Below are 12,111 nucleotides of genomic sequence, written 5' to 3'. Positions count from 1 at the left end.
TTTTTCGTGTAATTTGGCACAGCTCAGCCTTTATTTCCTGTTTCCCTTTCTTAAGAATGTTTTTGACAGACTCCCTTTTGTTGCAAATGGTTTTTTAAGCTTGCCATTTCTTCTTTCATCCTCCACTTTTCCAGGTTCCTCAGATTTGTTTTTAATGATGAAGTGCACATTATGCTGAGATATGATATTTGTAAAGACAAAGTATTTGGTAAACAACTTTTTAGGAATGACTTAAATGACTTTAAAATTCTATTCCATGCCTGTCAGACTGTGTTTTCTTTGGTATTTTTCATAGATGGGAACAAACTAAGCACCTAAAGATACAATTAAATATTCGTTCTTTACTGGTTATTGGTTCTTTGTGTAGTGGGAATGCTGAAAAGCACTCGCATGGGCTGATTTTCTTTCCACCCGATCTCTTCCTGCCTGCATGATGAGTTTTTGGCAGAATTAAAATAAAATTTCTCTCACCTCACTCTGAGAGCAGCACAGCTAAGAAACTACAAAATATACAGCAGGGGAAGCGTAGTGTTGTGGAGTTTGTGACTGACTTTCGTACACAGCAGACGCCTCGTCTGTGTCTGCTGCCTGGAGAAAAACTCCCTGGAAGGCATAATCGGAGTAGCCAGAGGCTGGCTAGTTTTTCTCCAGGCCCTCAATGATCAGGTGAGGGATCATGTAGCCTCCCATGATGACCTTTCCTCTTTCAAGGATTTGATCTCTCTCCCCCTCAGGACAGATAATCGCTTGAAGGAAAGAGAGGCCAGAAAGAACTATAAGTCCCACCGTGCTTTCTTCTGTTCGTCTCCAATTTCCATCTCCGCACCGCCGCTTCAGCCCACATAGCAGACAGATCTGGTCCGGATCTGGTGTCAAGCCGGCACTGCTGGCTGACTTCTGGCATGGTAACTGGTATGTCATCCAGATATGGGCCAGGCCTGGCGTAGATGGCCCTGTTTATGGCATGCCATATCTGGCCGGATTGTGGTTTGGTTTATGTAGCCCAGGCTCATAGAAAACAGGTCTGGCCCGGATCCGGCATCAAGCTGGCACTTCTGACTGACTGGTGACATGGCAGGGTATATGTCAACCAGATGTGGGCCAGGTTGGCAATGATGGCACTGTTTATGTTCCTATTTTCCTATTTTAGTTAGAAGACCCAAATGCCATGTTGCTATACTATACTACTATGGTAGCCAACGTTTCAAATGCAGGTTTGACAGGTTTGTGAGTGTACACTTTATCCAAAACCTAGTGAGGGTTTACTCATGTTTACCACTGGGTGGCTGTAGCTCAGGAGGTAGAACAAGTCACCTACTAATCAGAAGGTTAGTGGTTTGATCCCTGGCTCCTAAAGTCTGTATTTCAGGACTGTGAATGTGTATGAATATAGTTAGGAAGCATTCAGTTTAGAGAAAGTGGGTGAATGTGGTATGTTTTATAGAGCACTTGAGTAATCTGGGAGAGTAGAAAAGCGCTATATAAGAATCAGTCCATTCACTGCCTGAACAGAGCTTCGTCATGTTACTTATTGCACTATTATGTTCCAGTATTATTTGATATATTGTTAATTTTGAATTATATAAATTATTCCATTCAAAATAAATTTGCTGCATTACCTTTGTTGAGACATTTTTAATCTGTGCTAAATACGGCACATGTTGTTATTACCTGGCTTGATTAAGATACACATTAGGCTGACATCTGGGGCCAGAGCTGAAACTGTTCTGGGCCAGCATAGGGCCAGCAGTGTGTCTGCAACTGGCCTTGTGCTGGCCCATGTGTTGGCCACCTCTGGCAAACCAGATCTGGGCCACCAAAGGGCCATCATTCTTTGCGGTATGTGGGCCATGTGTACGCACATTGTATGGGCCCGATCCGAGCCATACTAATTTTGCTGTGGGAGGTGTCAACTTCCACTCTGTCACCTCCTCTCTCCCTCTCAATTGAACCGCATCCCGAGCCCATCCCAATAGGTAGTTCGTGGCTAACTGCAGAAGAGAAATGCTTGTATTGCAGGCCGCCTTCATCACCTCTTGCCCAGTTCATCCAAAAGGCTCCTCCTGCCAGTAAGTTCAGGGATACGGGTGGGCAGATCCCTGACATCTACTAAACCCCAGTTATTGCTACCTGTAACTCCTATCCTAAACCATGTCACTCGGACACTACAGCCTCTTATAGATTCTAGGGTAGAGCAAAATCTTATACATATTGAACTAGCTAACCAGTTGTGTCTCCCTTTTGTTCCTTTAAATCCCACCAATTCCTGCTACCACTCTAAACAATCAAGGATTCGCAACTATAATCCACCAAACTGAACCTGTCAGTCCAATCATGTCCTGCAACCACCGGGAGACTCTCACATTCTTTACATTCACCTCCCAGACATTCCCGTGATCCTCAGCTACCTCTGGCTTCAAAAGCACAACCCTCACATTGACTTGCCTGATCATAGGATCTGAAGTTGGTGTCCTCTCTGTTTGGCTAACTGCGCTAGCTGCACTCACTTCTGCACTACCCACCGTGACCTGGAACTCCTGTGTTGCTGCCTCTTCCCCAACAAATCTCTCCACCATTAAATACCATGACCTCCATGAAATATTCAGTCAGGCCAAAGCATTGTCTCTTTCACCGAATCGCCACGGTGATTGTACTTTAGATTGTACCTCTATCATCCAGCCGGCTCTGCAATCTGTTTCGACACGAGAGAGAGGCCATGGAAAAATATATCCGAAATCTCTGGCAGCTGGTAACATCCGTCCATCTTCATCTCTGGTATTTGTTAGTTTTTTCTTTATGTCTAAGAAAGATAGGACCCTCCATATTGATTTCCGGGGGCTGAACGAAATTACAATTAAAAACAAATACCCTCTCTCACTTATTAATCCCACATTTTTGAGCCCATCCATGGTGCCACAGTTTTCACTAAACCTGACTTACGTAATGCTTATCACCTGGTTCACTTCCATGAAGGGAATGAATGGAAGGCAGCCTTCAACACCCTGTTAGGTTATTTCAAGTATTTCGTTATGCCATTCAGTCTCACTAACTCCCCAGCAGTCTTCCTGGTCCTTGTCAGCAATGTTCTAAGGGATTTTCTAAATGTTTTTGTGTTTGTCTACCTTGACGACATTTTGACTTTTTCCAAGACCCCAAAAGAGCACAGAGTACACGTCCCTGAAGTTCTACAGTGGCTGTTGGAAAACCATCAGTACATCAAGGCTGAAAAATTTGAGTTCCACTCTTCGTCAGTCACCTTCCTGGGCAATATTTTGGCAGGGGGACAGATGAAGATGGACCCGCTAAGATCCTAGCATTCACCGGCCCGCTCCCACTACTCGCAGACATGGACAACAGTTCCTCGGCTTAGCTAACTTATATCAGCGCTTCATCCATAACTACAGTCAGGTAACCACACCCCTAACTCACCTCACCTCCACAGATTCCTTTCATCTGGTCCACTGAAGCAAAGTCCGTCTTTTCCTTACTGAAGCAATTATTCACTTCCACTCCCATTCTTGCTTTGGACAATACTTTCAGATTGTGGTTCCTAGTTTACCTCGCAGTTCTGGAAGTTCTTTTTTTTTCTAGACTTGCAGCCCGGGTCAGTCTCAATTTCAGTTACCATCCCTAGACCAACCTCCAAACTGAACATGTAAATCAAGAACTGGAATCGTTCTCTGCTATATCACCTCCCACAACCCGGCAACAGGGTCATCATATCAAACCTGGGTAGAGTACACTCATAATTCTCTCACTGCTTCTGCTACTGGTCTCTCACCTTTCTAAAATTCCCTAGGATTCCAAACATCATTTTTCATGGAGATAGAGATAGATCTAGTTAAAGACATTCCGCTAAAGTCACTATCACACAAGTTCGCCCCACATTACATCGACCGTTATTAAGTGGCCACCGTCATTAGCCCTGCGGCAGACAAGCTAAAGTTACCAGCCTCCTTACGTATTCACCCAACATTCCATGTTTCTCAAATCAAACCAATACACTCCACTCCTCTGTTTTCTTGTCCTGCCACTTCCACTCACCTGTCTCCCATCGACATCGGCATCTCTCTTTCACCAGTCCGTCAGCTACCTATAGTGGTAACCCTGCCTTTAGCTCCTTGTGATTCTCTCTTTTTCAGCTGTGTACTTACCTCCTTTCCTTGTGCCAGCAGCTCTTACCATATCAACACTCAACTTGCCAAGTTTGCAGTCTCGCGCCAGCTTCTCACCCACACTCTCCCCGCTTCGCTGTTCCACCACTGGAAATTGGATATTCACCTTCTCACCTGCTTGTCCATCTGCCCACTGCCCATCCTGGAGTTTCCACAACCTCAGATTGGAAAAACACAAACTATCATTCACCACCCTGCTGCTCACTCAGCCCGCTTCCCCTGGAAGACTTAAACTGCTCCAGCTTCTAGTAAACTCATGCCTCAGTCTATCTCCCTCCTTCAGATGCTCTGTTCTCTTTTCCTCTACTAATCTCTCCCCTTCTGTGTTGGAGAGCCTTTCGTCTCAGTGAACTCCCGTTCCGAGCCCCAGCGTCGTTCCACACTATTCTCACCAGTAAATTGTCTTCAGTGTCTCCCGAGCCCCTATGTCATTCCACGCCATTCTTACTAGTTAATCGTTTACTGCACCTGTGTAAATAAAACCCATGAAACTGATCACTGTTTCAGTCTGGTATCAGCTATGTCTGGTACTGGCCTCCGGGCCCTGTGACAGGCTGGACTAAAAATGGAGTGATAAGCAGTCGGTGTCCAAAGAAAAAATTTGAAAGACCTTCAGCAAACTATTCGAAGGCTATAGTTTTTGAAAATCATTGCTTAAGTTCACTTCAAAAAATGTCTGTACTCTGGGAGTATTAAAGGCTGAAAAGAACAGAGCAAAAGGGGAGAAAGTATTGAATTTATAAAAATAAAATCAACCACTCTGGTTCGGTTTTTCTGTGTAAATGATAATAATCACAAATCTTGAGCTTTACAAACAAAAAACATAAACTAAAAAGTGGGAGAGAAAAAGAGAATTTAGAAGGACATTTGAGGAAGACGGATTCGATTATTGAAAAGTAATTTTGTAATTATTTAATATCCTTCATTGGTTACTCCTCCACAGCTTCTGGTTTGGTATACAAAGCACCTGAATCTGCTAAATTTTGCTGATATGCCATTTGTAATGGAGTACACTGAAGCTCACAGCAAATGATGACCTGTAGATGCCGAACATGTCCGCCTAGTCTAAATGAATGAGAAACACACCAGGCCTGACTGCTCGCTGTAATCCCAGATTATCTCTAGCAGACCAATCCAGAAACAGGGAAAAATTGGCAGAAGAAAAGGGATTATTTGACAGTGGTTGGGGATTGTGGAGCAGTGTGGCAGCTCAAACACACACCTACATGTTCATCAAACTACTCACACATCTTCACAAACACAAAATGGACATATTACAGAATATTACATATTACAAGATTATGAACATACACAGCTGCATGTTCGCGACTGAAGCCCATTCTGCTCTCATTTCAGATGAGTTTGTGAGCATATCCCTGTGAGAGACAAATGATCGCAGCGATGCACTGACCTCTGCCACCAACACATCACCCTCATGCACAACTGGAATTCCATCCATCAGCTCCTTTTTCTTCTGCTTCTTTCTCCCATCCATCTCCCTTACCCTATTAGTTCAGCTTTCTTTACTTGCTTGGTAAACATCCTCCATCACTGCACTGTGCCACATGACTGATGATACTGACCAACTCTGTGCACACTGTGGGCTGCATAATAGTGACACAGTGCCACATGGCTTTGAACTTAACAAATGTATTCATATATACCTCTGTGTTTTCTAAAAACCCACAATTAGTCAGAGAAGTATTTTCTCAATCAACATCTACACACCTGCAAGTTGTTGGCATGAGCTGACTGAGCTGTTTGAATGTTACTTGATTTTTTTTTAAAAACAATTTTACTCATCTTTCAGTATCAAAGACATGCAGACATGCCTGACGTGCCTGGCTATTCTGCATGTCTTCTTGGGCACATTCATCAGAAACGTTCCCAAACCAATTATTTTAGCTTAGCTGAAGACTACTGTGCTGATTAAAAGAGCAATGCATTTTGGATGGCAAAAACATTTTAGCCTTTGATTATATTCTCAATGAACACTGTGTAATACTCTCATTACAGACCTATCAGAATAGAAAGAAAAGTGAGAGGCTTCAGTGCATAACGGAGCAAGACAACAATTAGATCCAATTCTCTTGTTTAAGGCACAATGTCGACTGTCAAGACTTCAGAGCCAACTCCAGGATGCTGTTGGAAAGAAAACATTATCTGAAACTGGCAGCTAGATGGAAGAGGTTATTATTATTATTATTATTATTATTATTATTATTATTATTATTATTATTATTATTCCAGCTGTCATAGGGGTACACCAAGACAGATAACCATATTATATATAATATTTTATATAAAAATATTCATTTATTTTAAAAGGTCAGTATCTCTTTTTCAAGAGAGACCCGTGTCTCAAACACATGTGAAGCTTAAGAGACAAACACCTTCACAACACATGATACAAAGACACATTATAGATGTTCACAAATTTAAAAACAAGCATGTCCACGAGTTACTGCAGATACATATAAATAACATTTTTAACTGTGCCATTGAAATAAGAAAATGTAGCTGCAACGGTGTATTTAAATCAAGTCTTTCCGAATCCACTGTGACTAAGAGGAACATTTGATGTCAACTGATGTCATGATCCTAAAGAGGATCATCAGGGGGTCCTTTTGTCCCTCTTTGGGGGGAAACTCCCACTAGGTTTAAATCTGGGACTCCCCACCATTTGACCTTAGAACTGAAGAAGCTTCTCGGATGAGAGGTGAAACGTCTTCAAGCAACTTAAAGAAGTCCAGACGCTTTTCTTTGCAAGCTCCTTTGACTACGATGACCTGGATGACTGAGAACCTTCACAGACATTTCTAATGCTGTTATTGCTGCAAAAGGAAGAAGCAATATTTGAAGTGAAAAATTAATATTTTAGTGAAAAGCAACAATTTCTAACCTAATCGATGCTTTTGCTCATATATTCTGTTTCCTTTATAACTCGTTAATGGAATAAAAGTCATCTCAGAGGAAAATGTGAAACATTCTGGGTAATTTTTGATTAGTGGCATTCATTTATGTATAAGGATGGTAGTGATTTTCCTACCAAACTCACAACAAGAAAGTAATTAGGAAAATCTCTATTTCTTTACCCGAACACTTTAAAGAGTCTTGCTTGTGTGCGTTCTCTGAGTTTTAAAATTCTGAAACGGGTGAATGAAAGTCAGTTGCTTTTTAATGAGGTTCCATTTTCTGGCATGAAGTGAAAGGACAAGAAAACACACGGGATCCATCCATCAATATCCATCTCACTATCCTTTGTGCCTGTTTGCGCTTTGCAAGCTCTTCCTACAGCATTTTGATTTAGAGCAAGGTCTCTGCTTGGATTATCGCTGCTGTGTTAATGGTCAGAAAGTATTAGCTAGAAAGGCATTTTCCTCAGGGAGAAAAGCTAAAAGCAGGGCTCTTGAATAGTCTTTGTCCCAATCAGAGTCAAGTAGCCGGTGGCTTTTTTAAATTGCATTTTTTGCAGGTTACACAGAGACAGCAGCACATTTGTCATGCAGGTGCCTGTTTACATCCAAGTCTGCATATTTGGCCCCAGACAGCAGCACATCCCAGAGCTCAGCCACAGATTACACTGCAAACCCACAGCAGATGTGGCTTCTGGGATTACAATTAGAGTAATATCACCCATCATTTAAAAGGTTGTTGCGTTAACGTAATGAGAGAGCGTCTGGTTTTCCACATGTGCAACACATGGGGCATTGTTCTTGGAACTGAAATGAAGCATATCCGTTGCGCAGGACTGTAATCGTTGTGACAGAGACATGAGGTGGAGATGCACGGGCTTATGTCAGAAGTATGGGTGAGCTCTGAGACCTAGACATGGAGAAATCAGTGAAAATGTTTGCAGGTCTCTACATCCCTACAGATTCCTGAACACTGTGAAATTTCATAGTTTATTGGAAGGCAGATTTTCTGCTACATGAATCTAGTAACTGTGGTCATGTTAATACCCACGAAAATCACAGGCTATGACGTATTGCAGCTATTGCTTTCCACTCTATACCCGCCTTGTTAAAGTCATGAAAAAAGCTGGAGGAGACAGCACACAAACAAGGCTTGGTATTGATTTTCTTCTTTGCCAGAATTCAAAAGTTTCATTTTAAATATATTACCTTCTCTCACATTGCGAGAGTAAGCAACACTGTGAGACGGCCATCTGAAATTTCTGACACCTCTGAATTTAGTCCCAAGCTATCTTGCATGATGCAAATCCAATAAACCCATATTTTATTCAGAATAAACATCAGAAAGCATCAAATCTTTAAGCTGAGACTTTTGACAATGTCATGAATAAAATGAGTAAAGTTCAAAGAGTTTCTCAGAAGTAAAAATGGGCAGCGGCTTATTAATCTGCAAAAAAAACCAACAACAGATGAATTTCAGAATAATACTCCTCGATTTAAATTTGCAAAGCCTTTGAATATTACATTATATACGCTACATAATATAATATGTTTTTATTTACATTTTGCACAACACCCCAACTCTTTTGGAATGGTGGTTTTAAAAGAGCGATACAAGCAGATTTTTATCTTCAGTACTGCGGCAATGAAAAAACTTCCCCCCCACTACAGTCTGACAGTGATTTGTAGATTCATTATCTCAAACTGACACTGACCAACCATCTTCCTATTAATGATACACTAATGCATATGGTAATGATAATCGACTCTCTTTGATAACAGACCTCACTGGATTCAGTCACACCATTTAATTGAGCCTCTGACTTCCAGCTTCAGCAGCTTCATATAATTTCCCATCAAGTAAGAGACACAGCACAGCAGTGTCAGTAGGCAGGAGATGATTGATGATGATGATGATGATGATGATGTGTGTGTGTGTGTGTGTGTGTGTGTGTGTGTGTGTAGGTGTCTGTATGTCCATGTGCTTTAGTGCACATGTGGAGATGTGATGCTGAGAGGACAGTTGACTGTGAATCCCTGTTAAAAATCTTACTATAATCATCACTGCAACATGCACCTCATAATAATAATAATAATAATAATAATAATAATAGTAATAATAATAATAATAATAATAATAATAATAATAATAGTAATAATAATACGCTGTCAAATCGGGCATTTCAACATGAGAGTCAGTGAGAATTGACTCCTTTTTGTAACCAGCCTCATGTGTGACACCTACATGAAATGCTGTTTCTGCAGCCTCCACACTGGCTTAATTATTTTAGCTTTCACTGTTGCCCTTTGGTTCTTATGTATTGTATCCATACATTTTAGGATGTAAGCCTGACACTGTTAGCTGTTTGCTTAGCATCCTACAAACTGGTCTAAATATGGTCACATTGGGCTCAGAAAGCTCAAGATGGCAATGCACATAAAGCTGAAATGGTGGTTTTGAAAAAAATCCAGAAACCGGTGACTGATGTTAGGGTGGCTAATTCCATCTTTTAATGTATGGGAACCACTGTGTACATGGTATGGATACAGTCCACAGTTATAGCATACATATACATGGCGTGAAAGCAACATATACTACCGTACTGATATTATGTTCTTCAGATAAAGACTTTTTTATTTAGCAAGAAAGCTCAGTTACGCCATTAAATATATTCTTTTTGCAGTGTTTTAAACAAAATCTAGGATTTTTATTGTTCATTGCTTAAATCCCACCATTCAATCCACTCATAGTGTTTCACAAAACACTATAACCACGTTTTCAGCGAGTGCTAAGATCCCATTACAGCAAAAAATGATGACTAACTTTGACTAACATCCCTTAGCTGATGTCTATTTTCTTATCTTTACACCAAATGGTTCAACTCACTTTTAGGACTCATGTTTCTGAAGGGAAAAGTTAAGTTAAGGTACGTATTATAATATGCTATTTTTCCCAGTATCAAGTTATTTCATGCTATTTTATGATCGTTTTTCAAGTAACTAAGAGAACAGGTCATAAATAGATCATGTTTGTGCTATGTGGAAAGCTATAATCAGCAACAGTAATGACTGAAGTTCTTCTTTCCTGTTCCCCTGTCCTCATCCCCAATCGCTTGGGCAGATGCTTCCTCCAGTCTAAGACTGCTGGAGGCTTCTTCCTGTTAAAACGACGTTTTTCCTTCCCACTGTCGATAAGTGCTTGCTTATTCGGGGTTGTTTGATAGTTGGGAATGTACAAAGTATTTTCTTTATTTTAGTCTTTTTTTGGCACTGTTGAGTTTTATAACTGTGAACTGTTACTCGAGATCAGTCTCAAATTCTGGATAGTGTACCAAGCAAGACTTACTGAGTAACTTTACATGCCCAGCTGTCCATATTTAATCTTTTTAAATCATATTTAATCAAGTCTATAAACTTGATCGGATCTTCAGAGAGAAAATATAAATATTTTTAAATATATTTCTAAATATTTTTCTCCAGCTCATATCAGTGTACCTGTAATATGCTGGACTTTGCATAATTTATAATGCTCCACATAATTTATGATGCTCCGGTACATATTTATGTACTCAGCCCAACTGTGCGCGTTCTTATTTCTGTCAGTGCGCAGTCAGCTGGCATCATGTTCACTGTGAGTGCATCTCTGCAAAAACAGAGCAACAGTTCATCAAAACCGTTGGGCCTAGTTTTTACCTGAAACTGTTTGTTTACCTTATTTACCTTATGCAGGTGTATTTGGATTGTTTTTTTCTTTTTCCTGGTCTGGGAAAATCTGCTGTGCAATTGTTCAGAGAGCTCTCTAATCCAGCCTTTGATCTGAGTTGTGCAGTGAAGCCTAATAGGATCGTAGTATTAACCCCGATGACAATACCACCAGCTGTCGCAGAGCCCCCTGTTGGTCACCAGCTGAAATGTGTCTGTGGGGGAAGGGTAAGGAGGGTGGAGGGGTTGACTGACAGAGAAAGAGACAGAAACAGATTGACAGGGATCGGGAGAGAGGATCTGTGTGATGCTCAAAGTGAAGTAACAGAGGAAGAAGCTCAGAGGAGAAAAACTCCTGAAGTGCTTTATTTTTGGACGACTACCTCTTCAATTTTACTTTGAATCCTCCTCCATTAGCTAAATGACTTTTTTTCGTGCGTAATCTTCTACTTTTTTTATTTTTTTCCTTAAAAGCATACTTTTTCACTTATCAATCTCTACATTTATTCCCTTTTTTCCCCTCCCACCTGCTGCGGCCACACCCTGATATTTTTCCAGTGCTGTGGCAGCTGTTGGCTCTCTGATTTCTTGATATGGCTAAATAAGAGGTGGAAGGGTGGGGGGCTTGCCGGTGGTTTTCTTTGAGGGTTGAGAAGTTGAAGAGGGAACCAGGAGAAAAGGAGGAGGATGGCGGTGGCCCTGGAAGAAGTTTGGGGGCGAGTGAAAAATGTCTGCAAGCAGAACGGACTGCTCATTCTGTCTGTGCTGGCCGTGGTCATCGGCTGCCTGTTGGGCTTCTTCCTCAGAGGCAAGCAGCTCTCCGAGCAGGTCAGTTAGTCCCCCTACTCCCACCCCCAGCACCCAATATAAATGCGCTACCCTGCTGGCCCCCTTCTGTCTTATCTCCCCCCTCATTGTCAGCCCCTGGATCCTTCTTATGTGATAAAATCAGATCCTCACTCCCCAGTATCAGCCTCTTTAACTCCACTCCATGTCATAACCACCAGCACTTACATAAACATGCGAAAAGAAAAAAAGTGACAGCGTTCTACTGAGAAACAATTAGACTCTTGGGCTCGGCCATATCTACTGCACACCTAACCCCAACCCTAAACCAGACTTAAGCCACAAATTAAATAATTAGTCATGCTGATTCCTGTTCCCAAATGCATACAAAGCAATCAACTACACATTCATTGTCATTCTGTCACCTTCATTAAATATACTTTTCATCACCAATTCTGCCCACTGAAGTCAGAGCTGCACTGTAATGAATACTAAAGTATGTCTCAGATGTCTCAGTACAGACGAATCCAACT

General features: G+C 41.3%; 1 protein-coding gene across 1 annotated transcript in view; it reads left to right on the top strand.

Annotated features, from left to right (window-relative positions):
• Nucleotides 1-10,875: 10,875 nt before the first annotated feature.
• slc1a7a (solute carrier family 1 member 7a) overlaps nucleotides 10,876-12,111 on the top strand; it is a 40,985-nt gene continuing 39,749 nt past the window's right edge. The window contains exon 1 of the mRNA XM_040022363.1: nucleotides 10,876-11,620. Coding sequence (XP_039878297.1) covers nucleotides 11,480-11,620 — 141 coding nt within the window. The 5' untranslated portion in view covers nucleotides 10,876-11,479. The remainder of the gene's footprint in view (nucleotides 11,621-12,111) is intronic.

Source organism: Simochromis diagramma, unplaced genomic scaffold, assembly GCF_900408965.1.
Source record: "Simochromis diagramma unplaced genomic scaffold, fSimDia1.1 OVJJ01000205.1, whole genome shotgun sequence".
Lineage (NCBI taxonomy): Eukaryota > Metazoa > Chordata > Actinopteri > Cichliformes > Cichlidae > Simochromis > Simochromis diagramma.
The sequence above is the reverse complement of the archived record's forward strand: the minus strand, read 5'-3'. Positions and strand labels throughout refer to the sequence as shown.